The sequence below is a fragment of the Protopterus annectens genome, chromosome 4.part0 (genome assembly GCF_019279795.1).
Source record: "Protopterus annectens isolate FY-2018-M chromosome 4.part0, PAN1.0, whole genome shotgun sequence".
NCBI classification, from domain to species: domain Eukaryota; kingdom Metazoa; phylum Chordata; order Ceratodontiformes; family Protopteridae; genus Protopterus; species Protopterus annectens.
Genome location: NC_056733.1, coordinates 861,796,578 through 861,816,891, shown reverse-complemented (window position 1 = coordinate 861,816,891; position 20,314 = coordinate 861,796,578). Strand labels below are relative to the sequence as shown.

General features: G+C 43.0%; 1 protein-coding gene across 1 annotated transcript in view; it reads right to left on the bottom strand.

Annotated features, from left to right (window-relative positions):
• Positions 1–20,314, bottom strand: part of LOC122800358 (POZ-, AT hook-, and zinc finger-containing protein 1-like) — a 483,087-nt gene that overhangs the window by 190,165 nt on the left and 272,608 nt on the right. The window contains exon 3 of the mRNA XM_044069808.1: positions 15,706–15,846. Within this exon, the coding sequence (XP_043925743.1) occupies positions 15,706–15,846 (141 nt within the window). The remainder of the gene's footprint in view (positions 1–15,705; positions 15,847–20,314) is intronic.

Below are 20,314 nucleotides of genomic sequence, written 5' to 3'. Positions count from 1 at the left end.
ACTTATTTCTTGCCTATTCTTGGACCTCTCAAAAGCTTTCAGCACTGTCTCATACACACACTTCTGCTGCACAAACTGCATAACCTCAACTTCTCCTCTGATACTGTTGCATGGTTCTCCAGCTACCTCACTAATAGATCTCAATCAGTGAGATGACACTCTTTACTCTCCCCTCCTCTCCCTGTCAAAATGGGTGTACCTCAAGGGTCCATCCTAGGGACTTTACTTTTTAATATCTTTACTAATCCAGCTCTATACTTCCTGTCCTCAGTCACCTTTAGTGCAATACACAGATGACTCTACAGTCATCACCACAGCCAACTCTCACTCTAAGCTCTTCTCAGCTACTCAGGCATCTTTTAACTTAGTTAAAACATGGGTCTCCAACAACCAGCTCATCCTTAACCCTAAAGAAAACAAAGCTGTTACTCTTCCTACTTAAAAAGTTCAACAATATTAAACCCTCCTTCTCCATACAGTTCCTTAATAATACTCCCATTCAGGTAGAATCCAGTACAAAGCTCTTAGGCATAACCATCAATTATCAGCTTAAATTTTACTTGCATGTTAACTGTATAAAAAAAGACTCATTCAAAACTAGGGCTCTTTTACTGTAATAAGAAATTCCTTACCTCTGAAGCCAAGATTACTCTCTCTCTTACCTACCTTCTACCCAGTCTAATGTACAATTCTCAAATTCTCACATATCTTGTCTCAGCACTCCGGACCAAACTCGAATCTACCTACAGCAAGGTAGCTAGATTTGCTGCCCAACAAACCTACAAATACCATCACTGTCTCTCTCTAAAACACCTAAACTGGCTTGAATTACCCCATCAGCTTCTTCTCTTTCAGCTCCAGATCATCCATTCTATCATATACCAACCTTCCTACTGCCCTACTCCGAAGCTCTAACCAAGACCCACTACAAATCTACAAACCCAAGTCTAAATTTGGACGCAACATGTACAGATATCACCCCACTACTGCCTGAAAAAGACTCCCACTAGAAATCTGGATCCTTATACATCCTAAACAATTTAAGACAGCCACTAAAGAGCATTTCAAATGTCACTGGTCCTGCCACTGCACTCACACTCCTTAAATATCCCCTACTTCTCATACCTCAATCTTTCTGCCCTTAACTCACTCTTCTCACTAGCTCTCTAATCTTCCTTGACTACTCTTTCTACCGTCTCCTAAAATCTATTAAGCAAATTGCCTCAGAGAAACATTCTATTGTAAATGTCTTGCCTTCATACAACTACATCATGATAAAACTGGGTTTTTGTAACCACTTACCCCAAAAACTATACTCATCTTAATGACATATTTCTTTTTATACATCTTGAAATAGTTATGCTATACTCCTGATTACTGACACTGTATAACATTGTATTGCTACTTAATGCCTTGTAATAATCATGTAACATTGCTGTTTAATGCTAATTTATAATGAAAATTGAATATGTTGGAGCTTTTCTCCCTGGGCCTCCACTGAAAAAGGGCTCTCCAGCTCAGTCGGACAATCCCGGTCAACAAATGTAAAATAAAATAAAAATAAATAAAAGGTAGTATGAGGGGTAACAGAGTTTGAAGGAACAACATTTTTGAACTTTGGAGCTTTGCCATAAAGGTCAAGAAAGGAAAGGTCTTGGACTGGCCTCCAAATTCCTTCATTATATGGCACCAGAAAAAATTCTGAATAAAAATCACTTCCCTGCTTGATGTAGAGGTACTGGTTCCATGACCCACAGAGACCGCATGTGCTGGATAACTAGAAGAAACAGGGAAGTCTAGTTTGCACAGTGTGGAGGAATCCTTTGAAAAGGAGAAGGGAGTCCGACTCCCATCTGCATCCTTGCTGAATGGTTAATCAGGACCCACTTGACTGAGACTATCTGATGCCACTGAGAAAAAAATGCAAACCTAGACCCTGGCAAAGAGTTAAAGGGCTGCTGGGGGACTACAGAGGGGGCCAGATAGTCCTTCAGACTTTTGGGCTGTCCTTGATTCTGGGAGGGTCTACCCTTCTTTTTGAGCCTCCTTGCCATTGTTTTTGAAGGTTTCGTTGTAACTCACCAAGATGGTTTATTTTGCTTCCTGTAAAAGGGTCCTGAATTGAAAGGAAAAATCATTTATCTGCATAAGACTTTCTGGTGCTAGGACGCCTGGCCTCACAGACAACATCCAGAATCTGTTTACTGAGGATGGCAGATTGGTTCAGGGTTGGGGAATAAGCCAAGCTGCCAAACTGAGTGTCTGCAATTGGGGATGCATGAATTCCCCTTCCCTCTGGGTCAAAAGGTTTGGAATCCGAGGAAGATGCCATGGAGGCAGCGGGGACAGGCTGCGCAGCAAGGGCTACCAGTGTTGCTGGGGCCAGTCTGGAGCTATAAGAATGGTCCTTGATTTTTCTTCCCTTATTTTGAGCAGTACCCTGGGGATGAGAGGAAGGGGAGGAAAGGCATAGACCAAGAGATTGACCCAGGGGAAGGACAAGGCATCCACTTTCCAAGCCATGCAGTGATGCTCCCTGGTGCACAATTTTCTGAGCTGATGGTTGGTGTGGGAGGCCAATAGGTTGACGTTTGGGGTTGCCCGTTTCTGAATTATTACAGTGAAGGTACTTCTGTTGGGCTGCCACTCGTGTGGGTCCAAAAGGTTTCTGCTTAATTGGTCTACCAGGGAGTTGAGAGAGCCTGGTAGGAACTGTGCTAATAGGTGCAGTTGCATGGAAGACGTTGTGAGCCAAAGGGTCATGGCCAGCCTGCAAAGAGAGTAGGAGTGTGTCTCTCCCGGCTTGTCAATGTACCACATCACAGTGGGTTTTGTCTGTTTTGATCGAGAACCCCTGGAGAGAGAAGGGCTTTGAAATCTATCAAGGTGTGCTGCACAGCCATCATCTCTTTTTGACTGATGTGCAGGGGGAGTTGCTGTGGGCCCTATATGCACCTGGCATCCAGGTGTGCACCCCAAGCGTAGTCTGATGAGTTTGTGGTGAGGGTTTGGGCGGCAGGGGGTGGGGAGAAGGGCAGTCCCTTGTTGTGGGAGCATGCTGTTGCCAACCAAAGAAATTCCTTTCTGAGGCAACGAATTATAAGTAGAAGAGTTACCTGGTCTTGAGAGTGCTGACACCAAAGACTCTTTAGGTACCACTAAAGTTTCCTTATATTCAGTTTGGCATATGGAATGAGTAGTATGCAATATGCCATGACCCCTAGAGCTTGCAAGATCTTTCTTGCACATAGCTGGGGCCTGGTGGCCAGTTGAGAGAAGTAGGCTGTCAGGAAAATTTGTTTCTCTGGTGTAAGGCATGTCATTTGGGATGCTGTATCCAGACTTGCTCCCAGGAAGATTATCCTTTGGGTGGGGACCTGTTTGGATTTATTTTCGTTGATTGTGTACCCTATGGAGGTTAGTAGCGTCTTTACAAAGGCCAGGTACTTGAGCAGCTTTTCCTGGCTGTCTGCCTGAATAAGGCAGTCATTTACGTATGGGTAAATTTTAATATTTGTCTGCAAAAGGCAATGGCCAGAGCCAAACATTTGGTAAAAACTCTGGGAGCAGTAAATAAGCCAAAGGGAAGCACAGAGAACTGAAAGTGTTGAGATCCTGCCCTGAAGCTGAGATATTTCCTGCATGATTCTCTAATAGGAATGTGGAGGTAGGCCTCTTTTAGATCTAGGGTGGCTAGTCATGCGTCCTTTAAGAGCATGGGTAGCACCTGCTGGAGGGTGAGCATTTTGAATTTTGGGATCACCAGGAAGAGGTTTAGAATGGCTAGATCTAGGACAGGGCACCAGATGCCCTCTTTTCTGGGGACCAGAAAAAGTCTGGAGTTGAAGCCTTGGCCTATCTGTTCTGCAAGAACATGTTCTACTGCCCTCAGAGACCAGGGAATGGATTTGCTTTTGAGCCTCTGCCCACTGATTTGGTGGTAGATTTGGGAACCCTTTTGGGATTGGAAGGTTGTGGAAGGAGAATTTGTAACCCTGAGACGCAATGTTCAGAACCCACCGGTCTTTGGTAATGGTGGCCCAGGTGCTTGAGTGAAAGGAGAGTTTTCCTCCTAGGGGTAAGTGAAGGTGGGCAGAGGGGAGGTTGGGAGGAGGTGAATCAATGTGAGTTCTTACCATAAGGGGTGGCTTAGAACAGTACAGTTTTGTACCTACCATAAATGTAGATGTTCGAGGATTCCATTGCTGCAGTCCTGACTATTGGGGTATAGTCCGCGTCCAGTCGGCCCGAATACCAGAGTATAAGGCTGACGTCGGTCACGTCAGGGTACTAATGCGCATGACCGACGTCATATCCTCAGTCTTTTCTTGCCCCAGATGTCAGAAGACCCTAAAAAGACAAGTCCCAAAAAACCTGCACCAAAAACATGTACAATATATACAGCAATATATACAAAAATATATGCATGTAAACTCACCTACACAACCACCCCTAAATACAGAGGGAAGGAGGGATTGCACTGCAGCAATGGAATCCTCGAACATCTACATTTATGGTAGGTACAAAACTGTACTATGTTCTTCGTCTTCCATTGCTGCAGTCCTGACTATTGGGTAGAATCCCAAAGCAGAGGTAAGGGAGGCTGGCAAATTATAAAGTAGTAGGAGCTGACAACATGCCTTGTAAAACAGCTGTTGCAAAACCAGCCCTAGACTTAGAGTAGATAGGAAGGTGATAATGCCTAGAGAAAGTATGCACTGAACTCCAAGTAGCTGCTTCCAGAATATCCTTAGTTGCCACCCCCCTTAGAAATGCTGTTGAAGCGGCAGTAGCCCTAGTGGAATGAGGCCTAATCCCAGCTGGAATCTCCTTGCCATGATGGGAATAACAAAATGCAATGCAAAAGCCAATCCACCTAGAAATAGTTTGTTTTGACACAGGCTTGCCCTGAGAACTCAAAGCAAAAGAAACAAACAACTGCTGAGACTGCCTAAAATCCTTAGTCCTGCTTAAATAATAACGCAATTGCCTGTGTACATCTAAAGTGTGCAAAATCTTTTCCCCTTTATTTTGAGGATCTGCAAAAACGTAGGCAAATGAATAGTTTGGTTTAAAGCCACACTAGAAACCACCTTAGGCATAAAAGAAGGATTAGTACGTAATGATACCCTATCCTTATGGAAAATCAAAAAGGGCCCTACTGCCATAAGGGCCTGCAACTCAGACACCCTTCTTGCAGAAGTAATAGCCAACAGAAAAGCAGTCTTCCATGACAAATATTTCAATTCAGCAGTAGCTGCAGGCTCAAAAGGTTGTAGAGTAAGTTTTTCCAACACAAAATTGAGATCCCAAGCAGGAGTAGGAGCTCGGGTCTTGTATTCTTTGCCCCTCTAAGAAACTGCTTGAACAAAGGATGCGAAAACAAAGGTGGGTCACAATCATAGTGAGCTGAAATTGCTGCAGCATGAATCTTTATGGAAGAGAAGGACAAACCTTTGTCCAATAATTCAGTAAGATATTGAAGAGCCACACTCAAATCAGGCTCAGAAATCTCCAAATTCTTTGCTGTACTCCAAAATAAAAATCTCTTCCATTTTTCTGCATACACTTTCCTTGTACTAGGTCTTCTAGCTTCCATAATCACATTTAAAACTTGTTGAGGAAGTTGAGACCTGCTGTGTTTCAACACAGAATATGCCAAGCTGTTAGATGAAGAGAGTGTAGCTTGACATTGAGCAGATGACCGTCCTTCTGAGATAACAGATGAGGAATCAGAGGTAAAGGCCATGGAGGCTTCTTTACCAGACTCCGTAGTAGAGGGTACCAGTGTTGCCGAGGCCAATCTGGAGCTATCAAAATCATCCTTGGCCTGTCTTGTCTGACCTTTAACAGTACCTTTGGAAGAAGAGGTAGAGGTGGAAAGGCATACACATGAAGGTTTTTCCAACTGAAAGACAGAGCATCCACTTTCCAAGCCGTGTGATGAAACCCCTTTGTGCAATACTTTGGCAGCTGGTGGTTTAGTGGAGAAGCGAACAGATCTATGTCTGGAGTTCCCCATGACACTGTCAGTTTCTGAAATACATGAAGATCCAGTTTCCACTCGTGGGGATCCATGATTTGTCTGCTTAACACATCCGCTAAGGAGTTCTGTGCTCCTGGCAGAAACCTTGCCTGAAGAGTTAGTTGCAGGCTTAGCGCAGTCTCCCATAAAATCATTGCTTGCCTGCATAGAGGATAAGAATGTGTTCCCCCTTGCTTGTTGATGTACCACATGACAGTTGTGTTGTCTGTTAGAATCAACACCTGCCCTGGAAGAAGTAACTCCTTGAAAGCCATTAATGCAAACTGGACTGCTAACATCTCTTTCATGTTGATATGTAGATGCTGTAGTCTGGCAGGCCACTTGTCTTGTATCCACTTTCCATTTAGATGAGCTCCCCAAGCAATGTCCGAGGCATCTGTCGTTAAGATCTGACTTGCCTCTGGCGGGATCACAGAGAGTCCCTTGTTTAGGTGACATTCCTGAGCCCACCACAAGAATTCTTTTTGAAGGCAAGGTATTATTTGAATGACAGTGTCCAAATCCTGGCAGTGCTGTGTCCATACATTTTGAGATACCATTGTAACTTCCTCATATGCAGTTTGGCATTGGGAAGCACCAGAATACAAGATGCCATGAACCCTAATGCTTGAAGGACTGTCCTTGCAGTCAGCACGGACTGATGAGATAGTTGATGGAAGTAAAGTGACAGACTCTTTTGTTTGTCCGGGGTTAAAAGGCCATCTGGGCTGCTGTATTCAGTCTCACGCCCAGAAAGCACATGTCTTGAGAGGGTACTAGACTGGACTTTATTTCGTTCACAGAATACCCTAGGCATCTTAGCACTGCGATAACATATTCCAGGTGCTGTAGAAGAACTTCCTTTCTTGAGCCAGAATCAGGCAGTCGTCCAAGTAAGGATAGATTTGAATTCCTTGAAGCCTGAAGTAAGCTATCACTGGAGCCAGAACCTTTGTGAACACTCTGGGCACTAGATAAGCCAAAGGGCAATGCAGAGAACTGATAATGAGAATTTCCAGTTCGAAACCGCAGATATTTCCTGCAACTTAGCCTTATAGGCACATGAAGGTAAGCTTCTTTGAGATCTAAAGTTACCATCCAGTGATCTTTGCCCAGCAGAGGTAAAAGCTGTTGTAACGTCAACATCTTGAACTTGGGAATGTCCAGATAAGTGTTGAGGATAGATAAATCCAAAATTGGTCTCCCCGTGTTTCCCTTCTTTGGTACAAGGAACAGGCGAGAATAAAATCCTAGGCCCCTTTCTGATACAGGGACTGGCTGAATGGCCCCTATGTGAAGTAACTGTAAAACTTGCTTGTGAGCCTGTTTTCTTTGTTGAGGAGGAACGTCTGGCATGCCTTTGAAAGGGGCATTGTATGGAAATAAAATCTGTAACCTTGGTGAATGATATCCAACACCCATTTGTCTTGAGTAATTAAATCCCAATTTTCTTTGAAAAGAGACAGTCTTCCTCCCAAAGGAGCTGCCAAACGTGAATCTGCTGGCAGCTGAAAAACAGGTCATTGGGTCTGTTTACGAAAGGACTGACCCCTGCCCTCACCAGAAGTCTGAGCAGGTGAACTCCCTGTTCTAGGCCTAAAAGAACCTTGAACCCTGCCCCTACCACGTCTAGACCTACCCCTAGACTGAGAATCATAAGCAGGATATGTCCACCCCTTAGCAGGCCAATTTCTACTAAACTTCGGTGGCTGCACCTGCAAATAATCTTTAACAGTTTGCATAGACTTAGCTTTGTCCTCCATTTTCTTTAAAACTGCTTCCACAGGCGAACCAAACAACACATCAGACTGTAAAGGAGCATCCAAAATCCTTGTCTTAACATGCTCAGCTAAATTCTGTTCCTTCAACCAGGCATGCCTGCGAAGAACAGAACTGGTAGCAGCCACCCTCGAGGAGGCCTGTACAGCATCAAAACCACATTGCAAAGAATGCTTACCCACTTGTTCAGACACATGAACCAAATCCAGCAACTCTTTACACTCAATACCTTCCGCCAAAGCATCCACCTTAGATTTCAATTGTGAAAGGAGATAATTCTGATATTTTAGCATGTGAAACTGACAATTCAAAGCTCTCATGGCTAGAGTGGAAGAAGTATACACTTTCTTTCCCCACCTATCCAAAGCCCTTGCCTCTTTATCAGTGGGAACAGGATTTTTAACCACAGAAGCCTTTACACCCTTAGGCCCTTGAGAAATAGTTTCTGGGTCCGCCCTAGGACTCTTAAACAAATATTTATGAGCCCTATAATACCTATCAGGCTTAACAGGAGCAGGAGGCAAAGAGTCAGGGTTCAGGGAAGCCTCTGCAAAAACATCTTCCACCACATTCAACACAGGAGGAATAGCTAAAGGCCTATGCTGGGGTAAAACAAGAACTCCCTAAGCCTTTCCTGGAGTCAGAGTAATCCTGGCCTTCCCATTTAAAGTGCTCCCTCATGGAATGCAAAGTCTCTGAAAATGAGAAATCCTCAGGTGGAGAAGCTGTAGGAGTGGAATCATCCACATCAGAATCAGAATAAGTAGGATACTCCTGCATATCTTCCACAGAAGATTCTGAAGCCTCTGAACACTGTTCAAAACTATCAAACTCCGGTACCACCCTAGGCCTCTTATCAGGCGGGGCATAGAACCCTAATCATAGTAATCAAATCTTCTGCCATTTTAAGCATATGTTTCTTAGGTACAGAACCGAAATGCTAGGAGAAGCCCCACTGAAGCTGAAGTAGGCCTACCTCTCAAAGAAGTTTTGGCAACAGAAGGAGAGGCCCTAACTACCTTGGGAAGAGAGGGAAGAACAGTCACCTGAGAAGCCCCTCAGCCTGGCCTACCTCCTGAGAAGGCACATCCTGTAAGAGTATAGTTTCTGCCTGGGACTCCATGGAAACTCCTGGCAAAACCTCCGGCTCCACTGAGCCTTCTAAAGAACCGTCCTGGACTGCCGGTTCCTCAACCCTAGGCTTCACTGTTTTATCCTTGCGCTTCTTGAGGCGGCCGGAGCATCCGACGGCATTTTATAATTGCAACGCTTCCCAAACACTAACCTGGCACAGTCTAACCTCCTCTTAATAGTGCGTTTGTTAAACCTAGCACAAGAGCGGCAACCAACAACGTCGTGCTCGGGCCCTAGACAAGGTATACACAAGGTATGATAATCCCTATGAGGTATCTGTTTCCCACAAGAAATACAGTTATTCACTTTTTCTGACATCCGGTAAAATACTGAGGCAAGAAAAACTAAAATGTTGGTACTTAGCCAACTCTGTTTCGGTCTGAAACTCCGGTTTCGAAATATTTCAGTACGCCAACCTGCACTGCAAAACTGCTTCTGCATCGACCATTCATGCGCCTGACCGACGTCAGCCTTATACTCTGGTATTCGGGCCGACTGGACGCGGACTATACCCCAATAATCAGGACTGCAGCAATGGAAGACGAAGAACATCCCTTGGTTTTGAAGTGGAGGTATCCACCTCTTAAATCTCTGCATTCTCCCTGGCTGCTGTCGGGGGGGGGGGGGTCTGCTTCCACAGGGCCTAGGCTGGGCCTGTTTACTTGGAGCAGGAAAGGACCAGTGCTTGGAGGGACAATGCCTGCTGAACCTAGAGGGTTGGACTTGTAAGAAATCTTTAACTGTTTGCATAGATTTTGCTTTTTCTTCCATCTTTTTTTAAGACCTCTTCTGCCTTAGTGCCAAATAAGTTATCTTTGTGCAAGGGGGCATCCAACAATTGAGATTTGACATGGTCTGGCAGGGGTTGTTCCTTAAGCCATGTATGTCTTCTAATGAGAGATCCAGTGACTGCTGCCCTACAAGAAGCTTCTAGGGCATCAAAACCACAGTGCAAAGTGTGTTTAGTTACTTGACTTGCAGAATGCATCAAGTCTTGTAAATCTTTAGATTCTGTCCAAGCAGGAAAGGAAGACTTTTTTTTCTTTAAGGAGTTCCAAGGTATGTTGCTATTTATATGGAAATGACAATTTAGTGCAATGATAGGAACAGTAGCAGAGGTGTATACTTTTTACCCCATCTGTCCACTATTCGGGAATCCCTGTCTGAGGGGGTGGGATTCTCAGCAGAGGTTGCTCTAAGCCCTTTTGGCCTTTGAGAAAAGACCTCAAGGTCAGCTGTCGGATTTTTAAAAATATATTTGTGAGAGTCAGGGACAATATAGTACCTGCCTGTTTTTTTGGGAGCAGGAGGTAGGGCATTAGGAGTCAAGCTGGATTCAAGGAAATCATCATCCACAACATCCAGGACTGGGGATATGGCCAAGGGTCTGTGTTGCGGTAAACCTAGGAATTCCCCAAGTCTCTTTTTGGACTAAGGGTAGTCCTGACTCTCCCACTGGAAATGCTCCCTTAAAGTATGCAGGGTTTTCCCAAAGGAAAAATCCTCTCTGGAAAAGGCTGAAGGAATGGAGTCCTCTGCATCAGAATCCTCATAAGTGGAGAGGGGTTGCATGTCTTCATAGTCAGATGCATCAGATTCATCTGACTCTTGTTCAGACAAAACTACAGGGGACAGATCTCTTTTCCTTTCTGAGGGGGTAGCTTGGCTTCCCCTTATCAGCATGATAAGGTCTTCTGCCATTTTAAGCATTTGAGACTGAGGTAAGGTAGCAAGTGCTTGAGAGTGGGTCATCGGTTTCTTGGGTGTGGTTCGATCCCTTGGCCTAAGAAACTCGGCTGTTTTTGAACGAATGGTGGTCGCAAAAGAAGACGTTGGTTTGTGTTGAGATTTGGAAGTGCGAAGGACTTCCTCAGAAGCCGGTGCCTGCTCAGAGGCTCCAGACCCTTCCAAGGAAGAGACAACCACAGGATCCTTAATCGAAGAAGAGTTTTGCGCATACCTGACTCCGAAAGGGTCTTGGTTTCGGCCTGCGAATCAACTGGAGCAGGCATCAGGGGCTGCAAAAGTGCCTCACCGAGTACTGGAGGAATGACGACTAGCTTAACGTAAGCATCATTGGAAGGTTTGGACCTGTGTGGTCTTGTCTCTGTCTTTATTTTTACGTTTTTTTTTTTTGGAAGATCTGCTGTCAGATGGCTTACCAAAGCCATATTGGAATTTGAGGACTGTAAATGAAAATATCTGGCTACAATAAGGGCCTAGCAGTGGATCGTTCTGGCATTGAACAAAGCACAGAAGCGACAATGGGGGACGTCGTGGTCGGGGCCTAAACAAGTGATGCAGTACGAGTGGAAGTCTCTGTGTGGTATTTTCTTTCCACAGGCAAGACAATTAACTTTTTCTGACATCAGTTAGTGCAAGAAAAAGTAATCCCCAACGGGGTACTTAGCTTTAGGAGACTTCAACTTCAATTCGGAAATGAAAACTCAGGTAGTGGCTGACAGACACTCGTGCGAACCGTTTCTGCTTCAGGCTCCACGGCAAGAAAGACTGATGTAATGGTGTTGGCTACCTTACTTTATACTACTGACTACCGGACGTCAGTCCTCAAGCCACAGCAACCGACGCAGAAATACTAAGTCTCTGGTATTTGGGCTGGCCGAAGGCTACTCTGGCAGGGATAACCTTAATGTGATGACTGCAACATTGAAACACGAAGAACATCAATACCTTTTATGGTGGATGTAGTCAGACAGCTGTTACAAGGTCATTATTTCATTCTCCTTCAGCCCAAGGCCACAGTGACTACGGACACTTCCCGTGGGGGGCACTTCCTGGGGAAAACAGTCCAAGGCACTTGGTCCCCTATAGATGCCAACCTGCATATCAATGTTCTGGAGATGAGAGCAGTGCTGTTAACACTGCAGGCATTCCAGGACTATCTTCCTCTTGAAACAATTGCAATCCAGACAGACATGTCAGTAGTATGACACATCAACAAGTAAGGGGGAACCAGATCTTATCCCCTAAGTTGAGATGCCCTCACAGTGTGGCAATAGACAATATCTTCCAACTGCTTTCTAATAGCAATGCATATTACAGGGAAGTCCAATGTGAGAGCAGACAAACTAAGCAGGTCCATTTTACTACCTCGCGAGTGGTCTCTCAACAACAAAGTGACAAAAATGATTTTCAGTTGGTGGGGCCAGCCTTGCTGCGATCTTTTTGCATCTCCCCAAAATAACTGCAGCAGTTTCTTTGCCCTGATCCCCCCACCAGGGGAATTACCAACGGATGCTCTCCTCCATGACTGGCCCCCCGATCTTCTGCATGCTTATCCTTCAACTCTCCTAACTCCCAAATTCCTTCAGAAAGCAGCCCGGTTGAAGAGCAAAGCCATCCTGATTGCTCCTTGCCGGTCTCGGCAGATTTGGTCTCAGCAGATTTGGTTCCCCCTTCCTTTGGCATCATCTACTATACCCACCTTGTATTCTGGATCTAATTCAAGACCTTCTATCTCACCAGACATGCATGGATCACCTGTATATCTTAAATCTCAAACTAACATCATGGTTTCTCCAATTCCTTTAATAGCCAGGCAACCAATTCTTTCTTCCCCTGTTTGTTCCATACTTTTATCTTCCCATAAAACTTCCAATAGGAAACTCTACAGGATTAAATGAAGAAGATTTGTTTACTGGGCAGAACAGAATCAGACCCAGTCTACGTTTCAATTCATTCTGTTCTAGAATTTTTAGTGAGTTTGTATAATGAGGGTGCTAGTTCATCAACTACTGAAGTTCAACTAGCAGCAATCTCTTTCATGTGGGATTTCAAATCTCTTGTCTGGCTTCCACTAAACTGTGCAAAGCATTTTTGAAATGTACTCTTCTGCTAAGACCCCCTTTTAAAGACCCATGCCACCATGGAATGTAAATTTGGTACTACAAGCCTTAACAGACTCGCCCTTTGAACCTGCAGATAAATGTGATCTTACATTTTTGACCTGGAAAACTGTGTTTTTAGTAGCAATTACATCTGCTAGAAGAACTTCAGAACTTCAATTGTTACCTTCTAAGCCCCCATATTTGATTTTTCATTAAGTATAGGGTCACATTATGTACTAATGCTTCCTTCCTAAGGTGGTGGCAGAATACAACACAACCAATCCATTAACTTGCCAGTATTTTTCCCACATTATACAAATAAAGGGGAACATATGCTGCACTTACTAGATTGCTCACAGATAATTGTATTTCTACCTAGATAAAACAAAACAGATTAGAAAGACGGATCAGTTGTTTCCTTTGCACATTATAAATTGGGTGAAGAGGTTACAAAGGTAACTCTAGCTAGACAGCTGACAAACTGCATCTCCTTTATCAATACAAATGTAAAATAAATATAACAAAGTGAATCTCCCCTTACCTAAACCATTAAAGGCTCATTCAACCAGCTCTATGGTAGCTGCTGCTGTATTCCAGTCTACAGCTTCTACGGATGATATACATGTGGCTGCAACTTGGTCAAATCCTCATACCTTTATCACTCATTACAAACTAGATTTGGTCTCGAGGGGAAGAAAGCCTTTGTTTCAATAGTACTCGGGAATATCCTTCCTTAGTCCATCCACAAATTTAGGTAGCTGGGGTCTCAGTCCATTAGTTGAGGAAGGCATGAAAATGGACATCAGATGAAATTATGTACTGACCATAACCTTCCATATGTGTTGCCCATTTTCATTTTTCCTCAACTCTCCACCCCTTATTCCCCTCCATGTTTCATAACCGACTTCTGGAGGAATGAGCAACTTCAGGGCACCTGTGTTCTTTGTACTGAACTTCAGTTATGGCTCTTTTATTAGCTTCTGGTCAAGCCGCAAACAAGATCTGAGGGATGTTTGGAGTGGTGCATTACGGGCAGGGAAGGAGCTTGAGAGTTCGTTGGTGGCCACGAGCTAGTAAAATGGCATTGTCGGAACTGATCCAATTAGTTGAGGAAGAATGAAAATGGACAACACAGATGAATGTTATGGACAACACAGATGAATGTTATGGACAACACAGATGAATGTTATGCAAGTACATAACTTCTTTTTAGGTTACCTGAGAAACATAAGTGAATATACAATTCAGAAAAGTTGTACTGAAAAAGGAATGTTAGCATTTTATTTCCTCACATTCTCAAAGGAAACCAGCAAAAACATTACCATGTGAGCCTGGCAGTTGAGAATTCTGAATGTCGAGGTAGCAGAAGAATAACCTTTACTCCAGAATTTATCAACTGCTTCCTCATCCTTATCAAAAGGAATAGGATTTGCTTTCACAAAATGTTTGACAGCAGACAGATTTGTCAAAGAAATTCCCGCATGGTCAGATTTGGGATTAGAAAATAATTTTTTATATGTCTTAAGAATTTTACAATAATAAATCAGAATTTTTAGGGGCACGAGTTTGGCTGCCAGGCATATCCTCTAATGCTGGTAAAACAGGTGGAACAGCTAAAGTCCAGTTGTAATAAACCATAATATTTTTGCTGAGATACTGGATCTTCACATGTATCTGACAAAAACAAGTAAAAATAAAATGCAATTTCCTAAAAGATGGACCAGCAACCATTAGGTGGAGATGAAGAGGAACTCATTTTACAAAAGAGACTAGAGTATGAGGAGCTTTTGCAACACTTGATAACCAAGTGCTCCAGGTGGCTGAGGACAGTAATGACAAATTGTGGGAAAATGTAGATGTTAAAGGACTATAACTACAAAGGTTGTAAAGCCTTTTCCACTAACACAGAAAATGCGTTCACAAATTCACAGACAGAACATTGGTAACAGTATAGCATTCACGTTACACTATCACCAGGAGATCAACAATTGGTTCTCTGCAACGTACAAAAATTGATGTATGTGTTGCACTGCATCCTAATCATACCAGAATGGAGTTTTCCAGCATCTGAGAAACATCTTGGTTTGAGGGTTCCCAACTTTGTAAGTCTATTCCTAAACTAGAGTCGTGTACACAGCTGTTCCGCCTAAGCCCTCACACTAAAATAGTGAAAAAATTAGTATGCTAAGTATTACCTCTGAATTGTACAGATGGTAGCAGAATGTCCAGATTTTTGCCTCATATTTTTAGTCCATTTTTCATAAAATTGTGGTTTTTCTGGCAAATTAGTGGCGAAACATTTAAGATTGAAATTAAAACCTAATGACAGACATTTGAGTTTCAGACTTCATACCATCCAGAAAATTCATGCTAATGTAAAACCTGTTACTCTATCAACTTTCTAAGTTTGTACATGTGATATTTAAAAATTGTCCCTATTTTAGCGTATTTGTCCCAGTTTTATGGATTTGTCCAGATTTCTTGCTCTAAGAGATCAAAAGGTATGATTTGCTAAACCCAAACTCCCAAGTAATAAAAACCTATGTTGGTCTCGCTAAAGTCCAGCTTTTTAGCAAAATGGTATACATACTAGTAACAGAAAGTAATCTACTGGGAAATGTCAACATCTACAGTGAAAAATCAAGTCTGCTTCTTAATTTTCATGCCTCAATATTGTAACCAGTCAGACATAGGCATTTCTGGGATTTTTATAATTGTATTCAAAATGAATTTTCATCTTCCAATACAGCAACAAAAGTAGCTTTTATGACTGTACTACAAACTGGTGAAAATGCCTCAAACTTGTCCAGGAATAGAAAGACAAATGTTTAAACAGTTTATCCTACTCAATAACCTTTACCCTCCCTGCCAGCAGTATTGCAGAGTCTAGCAGAGATTGCAAAGCTGTGACTTGCTTGCCTTTGATGATACACGTCGTGTCGCTCTGGAACACTGCTGCTGCACCATTCGGGACTGGCAACTGACTCATAGGGAGCGGGGCAGCAGGAGCACCATGGTGTGTTTTTACATGAACCTTTAGGTAGGAAGCAGTAGAGAAACCTAAATGAAATAAAGATGAGACTATCACTTGTTCAGACAGACCACATCTATTTTACAACCCAGTTGTAGCAAAGCTAGAAAAGTGTCCGCCGTCTGTTTCAATGCATCCGCTAGCCAACACCAAATGTCCTCATTCACAACGGCTGAGTTCATTCTTTCTGAAAAAACGAAGACTACCGAGCAAGGCATCAAGGCAAGTCTAGGCTACTGAGTACTCAAAGCACTTCAATGACAACTAATACTTGGTGCACTTATCACGCTCTTAAACACTGTATGGTGATGACAGAACTCAATCCAAGTAAAAACACATCAGATTTATTACCCATGATAAAAGCTATTAATGTATGCATTCACCTTAAGAGCAGATCTTTGGCAAAGTTGCTCCTGTATCACAGGGCGCTTTGTGCTGTAAAAAAACATTCTTTTACACCATCACTGGTGGAGAAAAGAACCACCATGTTCCACATCTATACAATATAACTTCTGATCCCTTAATGCCTTTTCCAGTTCTCTCTCCACTGCAAAACCAAAAAAGGCCCATTCAAACATATACTTGGAATGATGAAGATAGCACACATTCTCTGTTAAACACCGTTAACTCATGCCTTTTCACATCTCTCAATCCCTAGCTCTTCTGGAAGTCAAAGCTTCATGATAACTTCAGCCCTTTACATTTTGCAATATATGTCTTAATGAGTTCAGAGTAAACAAAAGGCACAATCACTATCTGCTTACAATACATCGGTTGGCTCTTATTTTACCTCCCTTGTCAGACAACCCAAGACTAACAAAGAAAAAAAAAACAACCAGGGATGTAAGAGGAGGCAGGAAGAAAGACACCGCTACTTGGAAAAAGGCACACTTAACAGGATGAAACAACTGCTGCACGGATCTACACAACCACTGAGGGGCTCAAAGTCACAGTTCTGGTGGAAAACAACACAAATAACACGGGTTTGTAGGTCAGTCATCTTCTTTACAACTCTAGAACTTTTTTAGTTTAATAGTTTAACTAAATAAATAAATAAAATCTGAGCCATCTGCACACACCCTTTCCCCTTAACCAGTGGGTTGCAAACAGCATGCTTTCAGTCAGCTCAGCATCTAAACTCTTTTCAGGCTACTAGCCCCTCTCTCTCCTTTATCCACAATGCTCTTTGCTCTAGCTTCTTATACAAATCTCAGGAGCACCCCTCAAACACAAAGCACAACAGCTACTGCTAACAGCTATTAACCCATCAAACTAAATTGTACAAAAGGCAGATGTGGATGGACCTGCTCATCCAGATCAACTGTCACAGTAACTACATACATTCTGCGTTTAGGATTAAGAGATTCACCCTCATCAATCAAAAGAAGCACATACCAAACTTATCTTCTTGGGTGGCAGTTATGAAAACATACCCTAAAGATCAAAATCTTGATAGCACAGCCAGCTTATTGTTCCTTGTGAAATAATTCAATGACATCTGCACAGCCACTACATGGGTTCCACTGAAAGATGCATTTCTGAAAAGGGCTACCAGGGGTGTCAGCTCTAGCTGAATATGCTGCAGGCGCAGTTAGCAAAGGTTTGTTTTGGTTCGCACAGTAAAAGTTAATGTTAGAAATCCATCAAGACAAAGTGACCATGGAAACACTAGATTATAACTTTTTGAAATAAAATGAGAGAAAACTGTAAACCTTTTCTTACTGATTGTGCAGCATTGTCCAGCAATTGTCCAGCAATGCAAAAGGTATTAATTTCTGTTACAACAGTCGGGGATAAAATGCAGGCAAAACAATGGACTGTTTCAATGGCTCTCTTAGTTTACAATGGCACACCATTTGAAATCAAGGTAAGGAGGTTCTACCCACGATCTATACATCAAAACATTTTCTAGCAGAAATGGCCACCACAAAAAGGTGTCTTCCAAGACAGTTACCACAAATGAGCTTTAGAAAGGAGAAAGTTTTTCAAACAAAAAATACAAGTTCCACGGAGGAACAGAGTCAAAGTGGACATAGCTGCAAGGTGTCCCATAACATGAATGCTGGTGAAAGATGGACATGGTGGCAAGATGTACTTCAGTAGAACTCAGGCCTGTGCCAAATATTTGAGAAAGATCATCTAAAATAGCAGCTAAAGAAACTGTAAACCCTTTTGAAACAGTCCAGACAGAAAAGCATGTCCATTTGCCCTTTTGTGTTTTCCCTGTATTGCAGTCTCTGGGCAAAATTAATTTCCTGGATGACTGTGGATGGGTATGAAATGTCTATAGTCAATAATGAAACTGGAATAACCATGCAGTTTGACAAAGGAACTTGAACGTGCAGATAAGCCTTGCTGGATGAGTGAATCAACAGAGCTCTAGGGTTCAGATGTAGAGGCATTTCCAAAAAAATGAGACAGCAGAGGAAACTATACCTGAACCCAGACTAGAACCATCTGGAGCTGTTCTGTCTGGCTTTCTGGATAAACATTGGGATAAGGGGAAATGTGTAAAATAAATTTTGGGGGCACTTCTAGAGGACAGCATTCGTGTGACACTCTCCCAAAGAAGGGGAAAAGCAATGAATGCATGTGACACTAGTCAGGGGATGCACAGAGGTTGTAGCAAGGCTTCCCCAGCAATGGGAGAAATTCCGCATTACTGACTGTCTAAAGGACCATTTGTGTCACTGACTGGCAACAACTGAGCTTCTCTGCTATAGAGCTGTCCTCTTAGGAAAGATGACAGGCTGTCAGAAAGCAAATGATGGCACAATCCATTCCCATAGCTTTACTCTCTCTTGCCAAAGTAAAAAAATAAGTTCCTCTTTGCTTGCTTATGTACCAAACCACTGCCATGCTGCAGAAATGGGCAGTTACACATTGGGAAGGAAATTCTGAAATGCCTACAGAGTGACGGGGATCACCCTCATCTCCAGAACATTTATATGTAAACTGGTCTTAGCCTGCGACCATGCATCTTAGGACTGTATTCCCTTAACGATACCTCCCCACCACAAAGCAGAGCCATTTATATTAACAGTCCCTACAGTAAGGGGGGGGTGAAAAGGTGAAACTGACAGTTCAATGTGAAACGGTGACTGCTGCATTTCATTTTTTTTTTTACAATGTTTACTATGAAAAATAAACTTAGCGATCTTACTATAAAGTGCAACCCTCATGCATGGTGCAGTGGTGACCTTACACTAGACTGCCTTTACTATACATTCTAACATTACTTCTATACACTGCAATAGAAAAAAAGTATATTTCAGGCAACCAGTGCCCACCAAACATCATACAGAGTATATCCCAGACACCAATTCTTTACCATAAATGTTCACTTTAACTACCTTTTCTAGCTATATACACTGTCCTCATCAAAGACTGTCACTATATTTTTGAAAGACCGGTTTACTATTAACTACATAGGAGTTTCAACTTATCACTTTTAACACCCAGCTATTTACATATATACTGTGCATATCTCCATTTTGACATATACGTTGCACACACTTACCTACTACAGTCTAACTCTTCACAGGCTTAACTTCTTAAGCCCTCCTCATCGACCATATGACCTCTCATTCTTTGCCTGGCACTCTACTGTAGCTGCCACTTCCTATTAACAGTATAGTACAGTTTTGTACCTACCATAAATGTAGATGTTCGAGTGTATACACTGCTGCAGTCATTACACTTGGGTTATCCTGCCGTCAGGCGGTTTCCCAGTCGGCCTGAGTTCCAAAGTCTTGGTCCGGCATCGGTTGCTGTCGCCTCCTCCCTGACGTCAGTGCAGTAGGGGTATACAAGATGCAGCCGACGCCATTTGCTTCAGTTTTTCTTGCCCCAGATGTCAGGTGCCCCCAAATAGGTAGTTAATTCAAATTGTTAATAAAACATACATAATACAAACAAACAACTTTCAGCTACCAGCAAATACTCCCCATAGGTAGTAAGGGTAGAAGACATAGGTACGTACCAGCAAGTAAGAGGGGAAGGAGGGAGGGTAACCTGGACTGCAGCAGTGTTTACACTCTAACATCTACATTTATGGTAGGTACAAAACTGTACTATGTTCATCGTGTTACACTGCTACAGTCATTACACTTGGGTAGAACCCCAAAGCTGAGGTTGGGTGGCTGGTTCTATAAGGCATTAGGGGTGGCTATAAGGCCCTACAGTACTGCAGTGGAGAAGCCAGCTTCTAGAATGTCTCTGGCAGGAACCCCTTTGAGAAAAGCTGCAGAAGTAGATGCAGCCCTGCTGGAATGGGATCTGATCCCCTTGGGGACAGGATTACCATGGTGCATGTAGCAGAAACCAATACAATGGCTTATCCATTTTGAAATAGTCTGCTTTGAAACAGCCTTCCCCTCTGCCCCTGCAGCAAATGCCACCAGTAGTTGCTCAGACTTTCTTAGAGATTTTGTCCTGTTAAAGTAGAATCTTAGTTGTCTGTGTACATCCAATGAATGCAGAATCCGCTCCCCCTTG